The 21,183-nt window shown below is 43.8% G+C and overlaps 1 protein-coding gene across 1 annotated transcript in view; it reads right to left on the reverse strand.

Annotated features, from left to right (window-relative positions):
• Positions 1–9,762: 9,762 nt before the first annotated feature.
• The window catches only part of MICALCL (MICAL C-terminal like), a 59,790-nt gene continuing 48,369 nt past the window's right edge, over positions 9,763–21,183 (reverse strand). Inside the window, exons 6-8 of the mRNA XM_011973038.1 lie at positions 18,272–18,371; positions 13,544–13,617; positions 9,763–10,101 (exon numbers count right to left, since the gene is read on the reverse strand). Coding sequence (XP_011828428.1) covers positions 9,917–10,101; positions 13,544–13,617; positions 18,272–18,371 — 359 coding nt within the window. The 3' untranslated portion in view covers positions 9,763–9,916. The remainder of the gene's footprint in view (positions 10,102–13,543; positions 13,618–18,271; positions 18,372–21,183) is intronic.

Genomic DNA, 21,183 nt, shown 5'->3' on the forward strand with positions numbered 1-21,183 from the left:
GCCCCTTGTCTAAAGGTGGAAGTGGTCACCTTCCCATCTAGGCTTAGGGATTCTTAGTTGGCCTAGGAAATCCAGCTAGTCCTGTCTCTCACCAGTACACCAATCAAATGTATATTTGGTCTTTTCACATAGTCCCATATTTCTTGGAGGCTTTGTTTGTTTCTTTTCACTCTTTTCTCTCTAATCTTGTCTTCTTGCTTTATTTCATTAATTTGATATTCAATCACTGATATCCTCCCACTTGATTGAATTGGCTATTGAAGTTTGTGCATGCGTCAGGAAGTTCTCATGCCATCATTTTCAGCTCCATCAGGTAATTTAAGGTCTTCTCTACACGGTTTATTCTAATTAGTCATTTGTCTAACCTTTTTTCAAGGTTTTTAGCTTCCTTGTGATGGGTTAGAACATGCTTCTTTAGCTTGGAGAAGTTTGTTATTACCGACCTTCTGAGGCCTACTTCTGTCAACTCATCAAACTCATTCTGTGTCCAGTTTTGTTCTGTTGCTGGTGAGGAGCTGTGATCCTTTGGAGAAGAGGTGCTCTGTTTTTTGGAATTTTCAGTTTTTCTGCTCTGGCTTCTCCCCATCTTTGTGGTTTTTGATCTTTGATGTTGGTGACCTACAGATGGGGTTTTGCTGTGGACGTCCTTTTTGTTGATATTGATGCTATTCCTTTCTGTTTGTTAGTTTTCTTTCTAACAGTCAGACCCCTCAGCTGCAGGTCTGTTGGAGTTTGCTGGAGTTCCACTCCAGACCCTGTTTGCTGGGTATCACCAGTGGAGGCTGCAGAACAGCAAGTATTGATGCCTGATCCTTCCTCTGCAAGCTTTGTCCCAGAGCAGCACCCACCTGTTTGAGGTGTCTGTCGGCCCCTACTGGGAGGTGTTTCCCAGTCAGGTTACATGGGTCAGGGACCTGCTTGAGGAGGCAATCTGTCCATTCCCTGAGCTCGAACACCATGCTGAGAGAACCATTGCTCTCTTCGGAGCCATCAGACAGGGATGTTGAAGTCTGCAGAAGCTGTCTGCTGCCTTTTGTTCTACTATGCCCTGCCCCCAGAGGTGGAATCTACAGAGGCAGTAGGCCTTGCTGAGCTGCAGTGGGCTCTGCCCAATTCGTGCTTTCCATCCTCTTTGTTTACACTGTGAGCTACTAAAGCCTCAGCAATGGCAGACAGCCCTCCCTCCGCCAATCTGCAGCGTCGCAGGTCAATCTCAGACTGCTATGCTAGCAGTGAGCAAGGCTCTGTGGGCATGGGGCCTGCCAAGCCGGGCATGGGAGGTTATCTCCTGGTCTGCCAGTTGCTAATACTGTGGGAAAAGCACAGTATTTGGTCAGCAGTGTACCATTTCTCCAGGTACAGCCTGTCACAGCTTCCCTTGACTAGGAAAGGGAAGTCCCCTGACCCCTTGTGCTTCCTGGGTGAGGCGACGCCCTACCCTGCTTCAGCTCACCCACCATGGGCTGTATGCACTGTCCAATCAGTCCCAATGAGATGAACCAGATACCTCAGTTTGAAATGCAAGAATCACCTGTCTTCTGTGTTGATCTCACTAGGAGCTGCAGACCAGAGCTGTTCTTATTTGGCCATCTTAAAAGCACCTTTTTTTTTTTTTCTTTAGACTGAGTCTCACTCTGTCGCCCAGGTTGGAGAGCAGTGGCATGATCTTGGCTCACTGTAACCTCTGCCTCCTGGGTTCAAGCGATTTTCCTGCCTCAGCCTCCTGAGTAGCTGGGATTACAGGCACACACCATCATGCCTGGCTAATTTTTGTATTTTTAGTAGAGACAGGGTTTCACCTTGTTGGTCAGGCTGGTCTCAAACTCCTGATGATCTGCCTGCCTTGGCCTCCCAACGTGCTGGGATTACAGGCGTGAACCATTGGGCCCGGCCAAGCTATTAGTATGTCATTTGAGACTCATGCATGATATTGTCATCACCACCATTTTATGGACAAGTAATTCAAAACCCAGAATTTAAATCATGGGCTAGAGATCACCTGTGGCCAATAACTTAGAGACTAATACTACAGCTTTCAGGATCTGTTCTCTCAAATATTATAGGATCCATACTTTTTAACTAAGATTATCATCCTTCAGAATAAAGACTATATTTTTCAGCTAGGTGTGATCACATGGCCAAATTCTGACCAACAGGTTGTAAGCAAGAGTGTCATGTGGCAGCTTCCAGGAACTGTCCTAAAAACATAGATGGGAAATGGATAGCCAGCTTCTCATATTATCAGACTATATAATCTAGGTCAACTCTCCCACTGAGAACAAATGGAAAAGCTGGACAACATGAAAAAAAAAAAAAAAAAAAAAGGCACTGGAAAGCAAATGAAACTCACAGGGCTGAGATCTTGGAAAAGAAAAAAATCCCCAGAGAGGAAAGCCTGCTGCTTTGGGCTCACTTTTCCCTTAGGGACATCTGTTAATTTCAGATGAAGCAGTTAGAGAGGGGGAGAAGTTGTGCCAACCTAACAAGGACAAGTAGAAAAACGTTTAGGCGCCACCCAAATGGGTGAACCCCCAGCAAGCCCTCCAAAAGAGTCCACTCTCCGGGTGCAATGGCCCATGCTTGTAATCCCTGCACTTTGGGAGGCCAAGGTGGGAGGATCACTTGAGATCAGGAGTTCAAGACCAGCCTGTCAACATACCAAGACCACCCCTGACCCTCTCTAACAGAAAAAAAAGAAAAAAAGTTAGCCAGGTGTAGGAGCGCATGCCTGTAGTCCCACCTACTCCAAGGCTGAGGTGGGAGGACCTCTTGAACCCAGGGGCTCGAGGCTGCAGTGAGCTATGATCACACCACTGAGCACCTGGGCAACAGAGCAAGACTCTGTTTCTAAAAAACAAATGAACAAACCCGGAAGAGCCTACTCTAGTAGACAAGGAGATCATAAAAATATTTTCAGTTAAAAAAAAACTGAGAAAAAAATATTAATAGTTGATCCAAACAAGAGGAAATACTGAAGTGAATGGCAGAAGGAACATCATCCCAAGTGAGAGTAAGTATATGGGTAAGCCTAAAAGCCTATTCACTATCCAAAACAACAGAAATAATACAGGATTTAAAAATATAAATCAAATTAAAATACACAAGAGCAGAAGCATTCAAATCGGGAAGCAAATACATGGAGTTAAGTGTTTTAAGATCCAGGCATTGTCTGGGAAGAAGTAAAAGTAGCAATTTCTACTGGACTCTGATAAATCCAAGATTATGTTGTAATCTCTAGGGTAACCATTAAAGGAATAACAAAAGAGTAACTATAAGTACCAAGATAATGGAAAGAAAATTGGAGTCTAGGTGCTCCATTCAGATTTCATAAATTACATGTGATCTATATCTGTCATATAGAAGGAAGCTTTTCTTTTGTATTCTGTTATCTATTTATTTTACTGGGTTGCTTTTTATTGAATAGCTTAAAAACCCAGGATAGAGGTAAACCAATCATATCAAAGCAAATTAAGGCAAAATTCAAGCCCAAAGTGACTTTCACTAGGAAAAGATATTCTTCCTAAATGTGAAGGCCATCTGTTATGGGTTGAATTGTGTCCTCTAAAAAAGATATGTTGAAGCTCTAACACCCAGTGCTTCAGAATGGGATCCTGGAAGTAGGGTCATTGCCAATGTCATTAGTTGTTAAAAGTTGTATTTAGGTCATACTGGAATATGGTGGGCACCTAATCCAATGAGACTTGTATCTTTACAGGAAGAGGAAAATATGGACACAGACATGCACAGAGGGAATGTGATGCAAAGATACAGGAAGAAGATGGCCATTGGAGTGATGCAGCCACAAGCCAAGGGATGTCTGGGACTTCCAGAATGTGGAGGAGGAGACGAAGAATCCTCCCCTAGAGTCTCAGAGGGAACATGGCTCAGCAGACACCTTAACTTTGGATTTCTAGTCTCCAGGACTGGGGGAAAATAAATTTCTACCGTTTTAAACCTGCTGTACTTTGTGACAGCAGCCCTAGGAGTCTCTCACTCTTCCAGATCACACTGACCTCGGAAAGGATCAGGGAGAGGAAAATTAAGAACTCGGTGTCATCTCAATGGCCTGGGACGTGGACCATACACCATCTAAGGGACAAAATGGCACCCCCTGCAGACCAAGATGAGGGTTTTACAAAAGCTCTGGGTCCCAATCAATAATCAGAGTTATCTGACCACAGCAAAGCAGGATGGGGAAGAGAGAAGCCAGCCAGAGCCTCTTGGGGATCTCTTTGATCACTGCAAGCAAGGTGTGCTCTTAGGATGACAGGAATGTGTGAGAAATGAAGTGCCTGTGGAGTGGGGGTCTTAAGGGACAAGCCTCACTGCATGTCCCCCTTGGGAACTCTGGGATATTAGTGGTGGCCTTTGAAGGTCAGCCTGCTGGTGAGCATGTCCTCCAGGAGTTCTACCTGCCTGGGTGAAGGCTGTCCAGGTGGCAGGGATGGAGTGCGAGAATAGGACTTCTCTTGCAGGGCAGGGAAGTCACAGGACAGGAGGAAGTTGGACAACCTCAGCCTTAGTTGGCAACATGGTGGAGTGAGGGCAGGGCTGTTTTTGAGAATCACACAGGATGATGCCATTCAAATAGTCTCTGATTCAGCCAGGGGGGAATGAGTCCAAAGTTCTTTGAGACAGATGACCTGCTCACCTACCCTTCAGGAGCAATAATGAACTATAGACAGTTGTGGAGAGATTTTCTCACCTGAGCCTGATAGCTGAGGGCCAGCTGCAGAAGTGAAGTCCTAAAATCAGTAGTTCCTTCTTGGGTAATCTCACAGAGGAATGAAGAACACACAGGTAAACAAGAGCACAGCAACGCTTTTAAGGGCAGAAAGCAATAGGTATGAGCCACTGCAGACCCAGCCAGGCAAGAGGGAATACCTGGGGCCCCAGTGATTTTACTGGTGTGTGGTCCATGTCCCAGGCCACTGAGATGATACCCACGGTCTTGATTTTCCTCTCCCTAATTCTTTCCTAGGTCAGTGTGATCTGGAGGAGTGAGAGACTCCGCTTCCATCTTTTTTGAGGGAGATGTTATAGCTATTCAGACGTTTGATGTTTCCTTTTAGGGAGGAAGGTTGGAAGTATTATATCTAACAATGAAATGGAACCAAATCACCAAGGCCAGATGTTGTCTGCTGGAAACACTAAAGGGTATACTTGAAGAATTGGCCAAAGAGCTGTGCAAGGGGCTGGACATCCAGTCAGCAGAGGGCAGTCCAAAGAGATGGTCCCCAAAGAGATTCCACGAGCACTCTAGTGAGTCAGACGAAATCAGAGAGGTAGCAGAGTTCTGAGGAGTGAGTTTCCTGGCCTAGTTCACCTGGTAGGTGAGAAGAGCTGAGTTCACAGTAGCTGTTACCATTATCCAGGTCAGAAGGGCTGGGCGAAGGGCACTGTGATGTTTGGTTTTGCTTTCTTTTATTTCTAAGTGAACTGGGAGAGGGAGAGAGCGTGAAATTACCTGAAGGCTCAGAGACGGTGAGTTGCAGCAGTGGCTGAGAGTCTGCAGCTCTGGGAGCATAAGGAGGTCAGCTGAGCCCCAAGGAAAACTTGCAAAGCGCCATCAGAGGTAGCTGTTGCTTGGAGCTCTTCAGTGCACACATTAGTGCTGGTAAAACAGGAGCTCTCATCTGCAGTTATGTGTATTTGCTGTTGATGTTCAATAGAAAAATAAATCATTTCAAATATTTGATCAGCAGACAAAAGCTTTCAAACAAAGGGGGCACCTTCATGTAGAATGCTGGGAGCTCCTGGGACTGACGGGTTGATTATTGTGATGTGGCAATTCTGGTGTATCCTGCACTCATAGTTTAAGAATACGCATGTTCTGGGGTTAAGAAAAGAGGTAAAACGAACAAACTAAAAGAGTGTGACTTGAAGGAAGAGGCTAGTTCTGCGCAGAAGGAAACAATCCTGTTGAGTGAATTAAATGCAAAACCAGGTGAGAGAAAGGGGGAGCCTGGGGCTACCATAAGCCTCATCCCTCCCCTTCCCCGGCCTTGAAAACAGCTTTCTTTGTTGAAGGAATACACCTGAGGTGAGCCTTCTTCGCTCCTCCTCCCATTCAAATCCAATCTGCTGGTCAGGTAAGTCCTTCCAGATGCCCTGTGGTAATAAAATCTCCTGGGTTAATTAACAGACTCCCACACAAAATCAAAGCCTTGCCCAGGCTCTTTCACTGAGAAGAAATAAACGAAATGGATGCTGCCCTCAGAGGTGCCAAACCAAGCCCACATGAAAATGTTTTGATTTCTGAGACACAAAACCATTTATTTTTGGTTCATTTCAGTATCTATAGCAGTGCACAAATAACACATTTCCATCCACATGAATAGTTCCCAATTGTTGGAGCAAATTAATCTTTTACAAGCTACTCAGCAGCGAGGTTAGAAGATAAACAGTAGATGAAATCATACACTTTCCCCTGTATGTGAACTTTCTTATTACAATAAACTCCTACATTTGAGCTCACCACATCCAATGACTGCCGCTCTCTGTTCATGTGGCGGCCCCGGCTGCCCCCTGCCACCTCTGCCCTACTGGGGTAGTTCTCTGATCAACCACCTGGGTGGGGCATGCTGCCATTTTCAGTTTGGAAGGAAAAGCCTGTAAATCTGCTTCCTGGGAAGAGAGACACTGCTGAATTGTCATTTGCCTCCAGAATGCAGAAAACATCAATTTCATTGCAGCTCATCAGGGCTGGAAACACCTGCCACTTCCTTTCTCAGTTGCAACTAACATGGTGCATCTTGGCATTGATTGATTCCAAGCAGCCTAGCACTGCCAAAGTCAAGATTTAAATGAAACAGTACAACCTGATATTATTTTTCAGTTTTAGAAATACAAACTTATTTTTATTGCCAAAGAAGCACTGTGATAGTGGGGGATATTCTTTATGCTTGAGACAAACGTGAGTAGAATAGGTTGATGCTTATAATAAAAAAAGATTTTTCATCTTTGTATTTGGGGATGGTACCTATTTCTTGATCTTTGTATTTATTTGGAGGTGGAGTTAAGGACTAATATTCTTTCTGTATCTCAGCATCTGGCACAGGGCTGCAGAATCCCATGGGCATTCAGAGGATGTTAAATAAATAGACCAATAAATCAATGGTTTGGGACAGCAAGCTTAAGAAATGTCCTCTTGGCCCAACTTAGGTACAATTCTGACCTTATAACTATCATAAACACTTTGATTTAACTGAGAAACTGTGTGAGACTGACTGTGAAATATGATCTGAGCCTGGGCTTTCTGTCCCATTTGGAGTCCTATATAGTTTGGCCTTGATCACATTCACTAGTGCCCTTTTATGGGGCAGTGCAGACTCTGTGCATTTTCATCATAATCCTACTCATATTGCATACAAATAAACTGTCTTCAAAAGGTACAGTATTTTACACTTTGAGAGTCTTAGAACGCTCTCTCTTGCAAATAAGGAATGGAATCACTTTAGATAGTTCAACAGACACAATATTTGTGTCCATTGGAAATGTTGAAATGGTTTTTATGTACTAGTAAAACAGAAAGACCAGTGTATGTAGAAAACTGTTAAGGATCAAGTTTATGTTTTAACTTGGCCAGATAAAACTGAGCCATAAACCACAGAGCACAGCCTGTGAAAGAAAGTGAACAAATTGCTTCTCTCATCTATTAACAGAATGCTAGGGACCAAACCACCTTCTCTGTTGGCCCTCTTGGGAGACTCATTCTTTGGGATGGAAATATAACAAATTAAAATAAGTGGCAATTAATTCTCTTGCACAATAACAACTCAAATATGATACACTTTGAACATCATCTGTTAAATGTATGCAAGCATCAAAGGATGCACTTTTATGCAACTGACAGAAAAGCCTGAGGTCTGAATATTTCTGCATATTCTAGAATGAAAACTGAAATTATAAATCTTTTTCTTACAATGAGTTGACATTCCTGTGCATCTATAATCTTACCTCTAAATGCCTGATAGCTGAAATCTTTAATACTATACAACTCACTGCCCCAAACATCTGGGTTATTTGTATATTAAATAGCTTATGTACCAATTTCTTAGTGCTAATAGGTCTTCTCCAAATTATAACACCTGGAAACCTGAATTATGAGGAAATGATATTATCAATTATCACCAATACACAAATAAATAAAAATAGATAAATATCCAGAAGTGGTACAGTTTTCATAGGTAGGTAGGTAGGTAGTAGGTAGGTGCCTCCTCATATTGCCTAATAATATAATTCAGGCACTGGAAGACCTGATTCTTATTTTAAAAAAAAAAAAAAGGGAAGGAAGGAAAGAAAAGGAAAAAGAACTGCAGCCTCTGGAACTTGGTATAACACAGAAAGGATGTACTTAAATGTAACCCAAAGCATTGGCTAACTCAGAGGAAATTCAGTTATACATCTAATTTCTGACTTGTCAGCTGGCCACATTGGTGTGCGCAGAGAGCGTCTCTGACAGAAGTGGTTCATGGATCGATTTGAGAGAAATCTGGTCTCCAGTCAGAGCCAACTGTTGAAGAGCACCTTTTGTCTAATGACACATTTAAACACTTGCCGAAATGAGGGCAGCCAAATATACAACCAAGAGTTCTTTAGTGTTTCTCTTATCAATAATAGACTAAATCTTCAAAGAATCCCATTGAGCAAAAACAATCAAATGTTTTATGACAACACATCACCATATTAAATCTTCTCTTCTTTGGCCCCCATGGGAACTGTCATAATGCCCCAGGAATTCCAACATGTCAGCACACAAACTCCATCTTCCAGCTTTCTTTTCAAACTGAAATGTCATTAAAAAAATCCATGACCCAGTTTGGGATTTGGTAAATAGGGTTACTGCATTCAGCCCTCCCTCTAAGTCAGAAGTGGTTTTGTCCTTGCTCTGTAGAGTTCCTGGGGAGAGGGAGAGATACTTCTCTCTGTGAGTCTAAGAAGACCAGCAGCAAGAAGCATTCCTTCTCTTGTACCCTAGTGTGCTCAGTTTCGGTAGCAGCACCAATATCATCAATATTTTATCAACAAATAAAAGAAATTCCCTTTTTTTTTTTTTCCCCCGTCATCAACACTTACTTAAAAAGTACTTTAACATCATTCTCTTTCTGAAAATGCTTTTCGTTATTTTCCAGGGTCCATAAAAAGCATAGCATGGGGACAAAAAGCTTTTCTAAGCCAGCAGTGTTTGGTGAACACTAACAATCCCACTGGTATAAAGTTAAAGTTTTATTTCCTTTTTTCTTTTCTTCTTAAAATAAAATTAAGGCTCAAATGTTCTATTAAGCTCTCATTGCTTATGTATATTATATTAAGGCTTATAAATGCACCTGGTAAATGAAATTCAGCCTGGATTGAATTAACACCTGCCATATGAGTTATTTGCTTTATGTAATCAGTAATCTCAAGGTTTCTCCTCTTTCTCTGGAAACACAATTTAAATATTAACCTAATCTTTAAACTGCGGCTGCTTCTTTCTGACATTTGGAAACCGGTCATCCATACAAAAAAGGCAAATATGGATATATTAATGAAAGGCAGCTTCTCAAAAATCTTAAAGTATGTAACTCAATGAATTGGGAAGGAAAATGATAAAAGCAGCAGGAAAGTCGAGTCTTTGTGTCACTTTCTAGGGAAAACAATGCTGGTCATCTGCCAACAACACCTCCAGTCTAACAGCCTGGCTGAAGTTGACTGCCAATTGCCAAAGAGTTTTTGGGTTTTCTTCATTATAATCTCTGGAAGGACCTTGGGAAGCTGCCATGCGTGCAAGAGAATTTTAATTTAAAAAAATGCAGTAGGGTATAACTTAAGTTCCAGGGATGATAAATCCTGCAGAAGGACCCACGAGGGTGTGTGGTGAACTTGGCCTGATCCGGTCCCAATGTGCAGCCAGGGAGAGGGACTACGGGCCTCCTCAAGTCCTGCTCAGCTGACAGCCTCTGGAGAATACGAAGCTTTCAAAGTGCTGGTCCTCGACTTTTTCTCTGACGCGTTGTTCCTCTAAGGAATCAACGAGTTTATTCCTTTGCTCAATCACTTGCATCAGCTCGGTGAATATTTCTTGCTCTTCATTTAGATCCTTCTCATCTTTCTGGCTCTCTAAAGAAAAAAAGGAAAAACAACATTGGGCTCAGGGAAGATTGGGCCCCAGGAGAGTTCTTGGCATGGACATTCTCAGTTGTTATGGACTTGGTCTGCCTTTAATTTTAATGGAGAAAACAAGGAAATGAATTTAACACCAAGGAACTGCCCTTAAAGCGAGAGATGAGAAAGGTGGGTGCGGTGAAGCAGTTCACTCAGTTTTCATCTTGAAGATATGTACAAAGTGACAGGGAAAACCCCTTTGTAACAAAAAGAATTTAATACCAGCCAAACCCTATCAAGTCCCCCAACCTTCCCTCTGCCCCAAAGAGAAACTAACAAAACAACAAAAAGGTGGTTCCCATAAACCTATCTGAGCCACAGCAAAGAAATCTGTGAGAAGTTTCTAAGTAAACCAGCTGCACCAGTGGCTACTCTTTCAATGACCAGAATTTTTTTTTCTTTTTTTTGAGATGGAGTCTCACTCTGTTGCCCAGGCTGGAGAGCAGTGGTGTGGTCTCAGGTCACTGCAACCTCCAGCTCCCAGATTCTCCTGCCTCAGCCTCCTGAGTAGCTGGGATTACAGGCGCCTCCCACCACGCCTGGTCAATTTTTTGTATTTTTAGTAGAGACAGTGTTTCACCATGTTGGCCAGGCTGGTCTTGAACTCCTGACCTTGTGAGCAGCCCACCTAAGCCTCCCAAAGTGCTGGGATTACAGGCGTGAGCCACAGTGCCCAGCCAGAATCTTTTTCATGTTTAGTTAATGACAAACTGTAGCCTTTTGTGTAGGGACCACAGGGAAGCAAAGTGAGGCTACAACTGTCTGATAGAAAGGTGTTTCCACACTGACTTTGCTTTTCCCTTTGTCTTCTCGAATACCTGACCTTCTTGATAATTGGCCTGAGGCATTCAGTTGCCTGGGGGAGATAGAATTGTTAGAAAATGAAAAGAGAGAGTAGGAAACAAGTAGTAATGAGCTTTGGCCACAGAACACAGGATTCTGAGGCCAGATTTAAGTCTTGTCAAGCAGATGATTGCCTTAGGAGAAGTCTTTCTAAATTCCTAGAGCCCTCTGTCTAACCCATGGAGGACTGGGTGAGGAGCCTTATCCCAGAGAAGAGAGGGTGCCACTGTCCCTCATCAGGCTTAGCTCTGAGGTCTGGGCCAGGGAGCAGGTAGGTCTGATGAAAGGGAGACAAAGAAACACCACCCCTTTGCACCTCAAGTTTTAAGCAGAGAGAAGAGAGAAGCAGGAGGGGCAGAGGATTAGAGCCCCAGGCTCGGTCTCTCCATTCTGGGCCTTGGAAGCCCCACAGGGGGCAGGAAATGTCATATCTCATTTGATGGGAACAGTGGGAGTGGGAGATGGATGGGCACAGGACTCTTGCCCTGCCCTTGTTCAGAATTCTGGAAAGAAGCCAGCTTAAAGGGCACCCCTGTGTATAAACATAGGACAGTACTTCATGGTTGGGCAGAGAAGAAGGGTCTGAGTGTGGTCCCCCAGATCTTGGTGTGCTGTATGTGGCATGGTGGAGCCTAGAAGGGTACACTTGCCCCACTGATACCAAAGACAGCTGGCTGGTGGACCTGCCACAGGGCTCCCCCATGGGGGAAAGTGACCCCACAGGAGAAACTGTCTGGCCGCACTGAATGGGAGATGTGCTGAAGTGAGGCTGGGTGAGCCAGGAATGCCTGTAGGCACCCAGGCACGCTGAGAGAGTGGGCAGGCTACGGATGAGACCAGCATACACCTCAGCTGCAGATGCCACAGAGAGAGTTGCAGCCCAATGATGGGGGATGCCATGTGGGGACTCACTAAGCAGAGCACTCCACACAAAGTCCTAATGCCACAAGGTCACACAGACCTGCCTCTTCCCATTACCTGCCAGTCACCCTGGGGAGAGACGCAGAAGGGAGGGGTAGCATCTTCAAGACTGCACATTTTCATCCCAAAGAGACCAAGCGTCTCCTACAAGGACTGTTTAAGTTATTGCATCAGATTAAGTTTACCATGGAGGGATAAAGAGTTCCTATTTTTTTCCCTTGCTAATTAGCGGGAGGATGCGTAGGCGGAAGATGAGCTCAGGTACAGACAGAATAAAGAAACTACATTTTTTGGATACATCTGAGAGGGGTGAGGAAAACATATGACCTTCACTCCTTAGTAAGAATTTTTTTAAAAAGAATCAAAGGTGGCAAATAGTCTTTGGTGGTATTTATTTAGTATCCTGAAACAGAACAAATTAAACTTTTCAAATCTGATATACAAGTTAGATATCAGTTAGACCCTATGGTTTATTAAGTCCAGGATTACTACTCATTTAATAAACAGCACAGAAAAATTAAAATAAAAAATCCTCTCTCAGTTTAGGCTTGTCGTGGATGGACCCATCTAAGCCCCTCTGACATATAAAAAATGATTTATACCACTTTAGTCTGTACAGTGCTGCTGCATAAGGATTTTGTTAGAGTTCTGTTGCTATAAAGAAACAGCCTGCAAATCACTGCCATATGGGAAAGAACAGGAGACCCTGATCTGTGATCTATTCCTAAATCTTAGCCCTACCATTCACCTTGAGCATGTTATTTAAATTCTCGGAGACTTGGTTTTCTAATTTGTAAAACTGGGCACAAAAATACGTAAATAGAAATCAGGATAATGATGCCTAATATTTGCTCAGTACTTGCCCTATACTGGGCAACCTCATAAGGTAGGTGCAGTATGATATCCATGAAGTATAGACATTCTTTAAGTTGTTCTTTAGATCTAGGTCTGAATATAGGAAAGTCATGCGTGGATCTGGCACTGCAAACACACAGGCACAAAACAGTGAATATGCCTTTCTGGCGGGAACTAATAACTGCATATAGCAGTGTAAGATGTCAGTTAGGTTTATCTTCACTCTCCCTCCTTCCTGGTGGAATCATTTTCTCATGTGTGATGCCCTGGCCCTGCCCACGCTGGGAGGGAATGTTTCCTTTACCAGCTCTAGTGCCTGGCAGCACTAGACCCGCCTTTCTCTGTGATCCCAAAGCCCTTCTGTTATGGCCTTCATCTCACTGAACTAGCATTACTGGACTGGGGGTGTTAGTCTCCCCAGTGAGACCACAAACTCCTAGAGGGCAGGGGTTTCTCTTCATCATAAACCAGGCCCACAGTTCCTAGTAAATGTGTGTTAAATGAATGGGTGGATATGTGAATGAATAAGTGAACACAGGACTTTGTTCCTACTGCCACATGTGATGGGGGAAAGCACTGCCCTCACAGTCCAAGTGAATGAGGCTAAATGGGGCTTGTGGTGCTGCTGGTGGGAGGCAGGCTGGCTTTGCACTTTCCTTTGACTCGCAGGCTGGCAGGCAGGAAGAGCACCCCACTCTGGGATTTGTGGCACACTCTTGCTCAAGAGCCTTTCAGGGTGAAAGTTCTGAACGAGGACCCAAGACATCAGCATACTTACCCTCCTTGAGCATTTTCTCTCTCAGTTTCTGCTCCAGTCTGCTTTGATGATCTTCTAATTCTAGTTCCTGGGCCCTGGGTGATAAAATGTTAAACTTTATAAACACTATAGATTTGTGAGGAAACATTGATGAATAAGCCCATTGAGAGTAGCTACAACATTCTTTTTTCCTTATTAAAACTGGAGTTTTAGCCTATCTTTATTTTTTATTACAATTATTATTTTTTTGAGACCGAGTCTTACTCTGTCATCTGGGCTGGAGTGCAGTGGCGCCAGCTCACTGCAACCTTCGCCTCCTGGGTTCAAGTGATTCTCCTGTCTCAGCTTCTCAAGTAGCTGGGATTACAGGCATGCACCACCATGCCTGGCTAATTTTTTTTTTTTTTTGAGATGGAGTTTGCTTTTTTCACCCAGGCTGGAGTGCAATGGTACAGTATTGGCTCACTGCAACCTCCATCTTCCAGGTTTAAGCGATTCTCCTGCCTCAGCCTCCCGAGTAGCTGGGATTACAGGCATCTGTCACCCAGCTAATTTTTGTCTTTTTAGTAGAGACAGGGTTTCACCCTGTTGTCCAGGCTGGTCTCAAACTCCTGACCTCAGGTGATCTGCCCTCCTCTGCCTCCCAAAGTGCTGGGATCACAGGCATGAGCCACTGCACCCGGCCTTAGCCTGTCTTTAAACTGAAGGTTCTGCTGCTGCTGGGATCTCTGTAGGTACCTGGAAAGACTGCTGAGATACACTGAACTCAAGAGACCAGGGGGAGCAGCTGAAGGCTGCAATGGGCTTTCAGTAGGCTTCGGAAGGCCATCCAGACCACCCTTTAGGGATGGGGTGGGGATGAGGAGAATAGTGAAGAAATGACTAGCATAGGCCCGGGAAGAAGCAATGACAATCAAAAGCTTTTCTCTCTTTTAGGAGTAACTTGACTTACAGCATTATCTCCAATGATGCCCGAGTCTCTGACTGTGGTACATGAGAAAACAAAATGGAGGAAACAAAAGTGCATATTTTGTTTGGGTGGGGTGAGGACCTTAAAACTCAAGCAACTCTCCAGCTGGCTGTAGGAGAGGTGGAGTCAGTGATGCTTTGGGGTAGACAAGCTTGGGTGCTGGGGCCTCAGCATTTCCACTGAGAGGAGCAGCAAAGTCAAGAAATGAAGTGAGTCCTCGGTGAAGGTGGAACTTACGTTTTCCATGCTGGGGGATGCCCCATGGATATCACCGTGGGTGTGTGAGCTCCCCACAGGCTAGCCCATGTGGTAATGTGGATGCTCCCCAATGCCACTCTGGAGTTCTCAGGAGAACTGAGGACCACACACAGATGTGGCAGTGGTCAGAGGTGAGAGTTGAAGTTGTGTGATCCCTAAAAGGAAGGCTATAGAGAAAGAAAGTTTGAAGACAGAAGCCTGGAAATACCTACACTTAGAAGCCAAACAAAAAGGTAGCCAGGGAAGAAGTCATCCAAAGGTTGGAAGAACAAAACAAGAAATGCACCATCACAGAGACAAGCAAGGGATGTTTTGTGAGAAAAGAGAAAGGTCAAGGGTGTTCACTGCAACAGAGACTTGAAGAGGGTGAGGGCTGAGATTAGATCCCTGGGTGTGACCTGGTGGGGTCTTCTCTTCCAGCCTCCACCTGCCATCTGCATGTGTATCATGCATCGCCCCTATGAGTGCTGGGGTCACTTTGTTATACCCTGTTACTGGCGTTATTTTTACTACATCTGCTACTACATGAGCCAAGGTCCCTGCTTCTTGTTATCAACCCCGAACTTCTTGTGGCCCACTGTGGTAGTCAATGGAGATGGACCAGTCAGATCTTCCTTTAAGAGAACTTCTGGGAGAAGCATAGTGAGCTCACTGCTGCAAGATCCACTTCCATGTCATGCAGACCGAGCACAGAGGAGGTGTTGCAGTTGCCCTGTTCCTGCCCTGCATGGAATTCCTCGATGGGCGGTCTTTGCACTGATGTTCCCATTGACCTAGCCAAGACTTTCTTAGACCTGCGCCACATCTGGGGCTCCTCCTGCCCAATTCTTCTCCCTCCCCACTCTCCTTTTACAGGCATAAGAACTGCTGTGGAGTCTGAAGACTTCTCACTTCCTCCTGCTCCCTCTCCCTTCACAGGCATTTTCCCCAATAGACCTCTTGTTCTTTGAAGTGTCTTGGCATCTGGTTCCCAAAAGCATTGAATCAAGATACCAATAAGACATTTCTCCATGATCATTCAGGGCTTTCTCCAAACTAAAACCCATCCTTTAGCAGAGCTCCTACCAGCCTTTGTCTAGTTCACATGCCCAAGTTTTCCTATTCACCCTCCTTTGGAGAGGAAAGTCCTTCCGACAGCGTGTTGACCAGGGAAACTGCAGTTATGGGACGCAGGCAGCAGCTGTGCCTCCCTGACTCTCAGGCAGACCCTTCTATCACCATGGAGCTCTTCTGTGTTTTCTTATTACTACCGTGCTATGCATGTGCCTATCTGTTTCCCTCAAAACTACAAGATCCTAGAAGATAGAGTCTATGACCTTATCCATCTTTATTTCCACAGAACCCAGCATAGTTCCTGGTGCATAGAATGCGCTTGATACATTTTTTACACTTTTAAAATAATTTTTACATTTTTATAATTTATCATTTATACCCGGCCTCAATGCAGACACTGTAATATGGTAAAACCCTGTCTCTACTAAAAATACAAAAATTAGCTGGGTGTGGTGTGCACCTGTAGTCCCAGCTACTTGGGAGGCCAAGGCAGGAGAATCACTTGAAACCAGGAGGTGGAGGCTGCAGTGAGCTGAGATTGCGCCACTGCACTCCAGCCAGGGTGACAGAGCGAGACTCTGTCTCAAAAAAAAAAAAAAAAAAAAAAAAAAAAAACGGTTATAATGAAACAAATCATCACTAGAGAAGACCCCTCTTCTTCCCAATTCCTGGCATTACCTTCCATGTCAATGGAACTCAATGAATGTAACTCTGGGCCACCTCTCCCAACCCTACCCTTTCTCATTCTCACCCCAGGGGAGGTACATTTGGGAAAAATAGACTATGTGAGCTCAACTCACTCCTCTCTTTCTCTCTCAGGCTCAGTGTTTAGCAAACATTTGTTCTCAATAAGCCTTGCCATAGTTCTAGGGCAAGGTTTCTCAACCTTGACACTTTAGACATTTTAGGCCAAATAATTCTTTTTCGTTGGGAGGGACTGTCTTGTACTTTGTAGGATGTTTAGTAGCATCGTTGGCCTCTGTTCACTGGATATCAGTAGCATCCCTGCCCCTAGATATGACAACAAAAATGTCTTCAGACATTGCCAAATATCCTCTAAGGTTATTGCCCCTGGCTGAACCCCACTGGTCTAGGATAACAGCCTTGCCCCTAAGGAGCAGGTGAGTCTTCTACCTTTTGTGATTAGGTAGGTATATGTCTACTTCTGGGGTTGGTTAGTGTAGTGGGTTGAATGGTGACCCCCTAAAAGACATGTCCACTTCCTAACCTATGGAAACTGAATGTGATCTTTTTTGTAAAGGGTCTTTGCAGATGCATTTAAGTTAAGGACCTTAAGATAAGAACATTCTGGATTTTCTCAGTGGGTCATAAACCCAATGACCCAAGTGTCTTTATAAGAGCAGAAGAGAAGACACAGACACACAGGGAAGACTGTGTGAAGACAGAGGCAGAGACTAGAGTGAGGCAGTCACAAACTCAGGAAAGCCCAGAGCTGGAAAAAGTGGAAAGGGCTAGGACAGGTCCTTCTCTAGGTCCTTCCTCGTGTTTCTGCAGGAAACACACCTCTCCCAACACCTTGATTTTGAACTTCTGGCTTCCAGACAGTGAGAGAATAAATTTCTGCTGTAAGCCATCCGGTCTGTGGTAATTTGTTATTGCAGCCTAGGAAACGAATACAGGTAGCAAGCCAATCTGGGCTGTCATACTTAGCCATGTACAAGCCATTATCATATCAGCCATTATTGGTAATAAAGATAATATTTTGATGTTCCATCTATTGACTTGGTTGTCTTATTTCTCACCTGGCTCAGAACCCAGGCAGGGAAGAGTGGTAGTATTTATTACACCCCTTCAAAAGTCCTTAAAATACCTCCTGGGGTTGGGGCAAGAATGAAATGATACAGCATAAATGGAAGCACCCAGCACGACTTGTGGCACTTAAATTTATACTACATGTTACTTTTTTCTCTCTAGAATGATGACAGGTTTAGTGGCCTTCAGCTTTTTCAGAATGTGGTGAGATCCATCTCCACTTTTTGATCTCCCAACGAGGCTGCAACTGCATTTAGAGAGGACAGCCAGCCAGATCTTAGTTCTTCATTCTCTTAAAGCCACAGGAAGTGGTCAGGCATATGTCACTGAGTCCTTCCCAAGATTTATCTCAGAGGCCAGACACAGCCTTCCCATTGCAGGTGTGTGATCACTCTTTTAACATGGGCCCAGGGAAGAGAGATGGATTGAAAATGCCTTATCCAAATGACCTTCAGCTCCAGACCCATTACCCAAAATGTATTTAAGCCACAGGACTCTGCAGAGAGAACAGACAGCTAAAGATTCTTTGCACTAATGCCAGCATGATATGCAAGACATAAAATATCAATTTGCCTCAATCACTATTCTGTATGCACAAGGAGAAAAAGTCCCTAGACTTCAGCCTAGGAGGGTAAGCCACCCCGCTTTGCCCCTTTGCTTTTAGGACTCACTGGTATCTGTGTTGCCTTACTTACATGATTAGGAGCTCCGACTCATATCGCATTAATTTATTCTTCTCCAGAACCAGCTTAAACCATTCCTGCAAAAGCTGTGCTTCATCCTGTGCGCCTGAATCTGCTTAAGAAATCAACAGCAAATGGGTTAGATTGGCGTTTCTCTCCCCATGATCAAACTGCTTTGAGCCACTTTAGCAGGTTATGTTTGTAGTGAGAAGGGCTCTGCAGGCAGCAGCTCCCTGACACCCTGTAGATGCCTCCAGGTTATGGGCATGACAAATAAAACCCACCTGTGCATGCTCTGGGAACGTGTGTGGGGGGGTCTTCTCGGACACTTAGGGCATGACCACTCCAGTTCCAATGGTCACATAACCATGATAACATCCCACCACAAACGACCCTCCCCTTGCCTACTCGTATATTCTTTGTAAAACTTATACATGTAAATGCATCACATTCTTCACCAAGGACAACCCTAGCTGCTGGTCATCATTTCCTTCTTCTTTTTTTCCCCCAGATCAAATGCCTACTGAGTGCCCAGGTGGCCTGTGGCTCCTTCCATGGGGCAGGGAAGCTCATGCCACATTTGGTCACAGAGGAGTGTTGACTGGCATTTTGATTTTTTGAACAAAGAAAAGTCAAATAATAACAAAAGAAGTTATTAGCTTTGTGTCTCCTGGGGGTAAAGTTATATCCATGTATTCTTATTACTTAGATTATGACCTTTATTAAACAGAAGAAGAATCATGAGAAAACTGGCACTGTTTCTTAGATATTTAATGTTAGACACTAAATATCTAGGTACTAAAATGTTAAAAGGTGGCTTTTGAATATTTCACCCTGAAGGGAGAACACGAGCTGTATGGCAAATGCTCATGGCCATCCTAGAAGGATTTATCCTGGAGGGTCCTATACACAGAGAGGAAAACAAGGCAGACAGAAGCTTTGTGTGACCTTGTGCAAGTTGCTTAACTTCTCGGAACCTCTGCTTCTTCACTAGTTAAACTGGAATGAGAAGACACATAGGCAATACGATATGAGGATGGCTATGTTGATGGGCTATGTACCTTACATGCAGCATCTAATTTAATCCTCATAACAAACTTTTCTGTAGATACACTTATCATCACCACTTGATAGCTGAAGAAATGGAGGTTTAAAAGATTAAACTTGCCCAAGTTCACAGTAAGCAGCAGAGCTAGAGCCTGAACTTAACTGTGTCTGATCCTTAACTGTGTCTTCACTGCTATGTATATTTCTCCCTCCCTCCTGCTAAAGTAGTCTTTTAAGGTAAATAATATGACTAGTTGCCTTGCACATAGCAAGAAATCCATAAAAATTAGTTCCCTTTTCTCCCTGTCTCCTGGACCACCTTTTTATTGATAATGAAACTGGGGCCCAGAAAGATTTACAGTCATGTCTCAGTATTTATGGAGGACTAGTTCTAGGACCCCCTCTTGGATATCAAAAGCCATGAGTGCTCAAGTCCCTTATATATAATGACATAGTACGGTCAGCTCTTCAAATCTGTGGGTTCCTCATCTGTGGATTCAACCAACTGTGGATCAAAAAATATTCAGAAAAAAATATTTCACAAAGTTCCAAAAAACACAAATTTGCTGCACTTCAAGTACTATGTTGATCCATACAAATGAAGTAATTTGTAGGCATTGTGTTAGGTATTATGAGTAATCTAGACATGATTTTAAAATATGGGAAGATGTGCATAGGTTATATGCAAATACTGTGCCTGTTTTTTTTTTTTTTTTTTTTTTGAGACAGAGTCTCGCTCTCTTGTCCAGTCTGGAGTGCAGTGGCACGATCTTGGCTCACTGCAACCTCTGCCTCCTGGGTTCAAGCAATACTCCTGCCTCAGCCTCCTGAGTAGCTGGGACTACAGGTGTGCACCACCACACCTAGCTAAGTTTTGTATTTTTAGTAGAGATGGGGTTTCACCATGTTGGTCAGGATGGTCTCGAACTCCTGGCCTGAGATGATCCTCTCGCCTTGGCCTCCCAAAGTGCTGGGATTACAGGTGTGAGCCATCGTGCCTGTCCTGCTATGTCATTTTATATCAGGGTCTTGTGCATTCATACATTTTAGTATCTGCACAGGAGTTCTGGACCCAGTCCTACATAGATACCAAGAGGTGACTGTATTTGCATGTAACCTATACACATCCTCTAGTATACTTTATATAATTTCTAAATTATTTATAATACTGAATATGATATAAATGCCATGTCAATATTTGCCATATTGTATTGGTTTTTCTATTTGTATTATCTTTTATTGTATTATTTTAATTTTTCTCTAAATATTTTCAATTTGCAGATGCAGAAGGGTGAACTGTATATGCAATATCCCAGATTATTTACTTTATGGGCAAACTGGTGCTGGAATGCAGAGCTTGGCTTCTGTTTCATTCATTCACTTAATAACACCTATCTATCAGACATCTCCTATGTGTTGGTATTACCTTAGGTACTGGAGATACAGTGATATATAATGTTACATTGCATGAGAAATTTGCAGATAGTAAGGCATTGTGCCTACCAAAAAGGATATCACTAGATGCTCTTTGGATCAGATGGACTCAAAGAGCTAGAATAAAATAGAATATTAGAAAACAATCACAATAAAGCAACAAAAAGTACTGTGGGCACACGGGGGAGGGAGGATTTTCCTGATCAGGGTGTGAGGCTGGACTTTCTAAGGGACTGGGGTGGAAGAACAGGAACACTTCTGAGAGGAAATAATGAGGGTGGAAGAGGGCATTTTTCAAGAAGAGGGAACAACTTGAGGAAAAAGGAGGGAATAGGGAAGAAGATGGTGGAGACAGAGATTGGGGGGGCTGAGGGGCACGGAGGGGTGGGCAAGGAGGCCTGGCATTTTTTTGATGATTTCATCACAGAGAATAGTGCTAAGGC

Source organism: Mandrillus leucophaeus, unplaced genomic scaffold (genome assembly GCF_000951045.1).
Source record: "Mandrillus leucophaeus isolate KB7577 unplaced genomic scaffold, Mleu.le_1.0 Scaffold1332, whole genome shotgun sequence".
Taxonomy (NCBI): Eukaryota; Metazoa; Chordata; class Mammalia; order Primates; family Cercopithecidae; genus Mandrillus; species Mandrillus leucophaeus.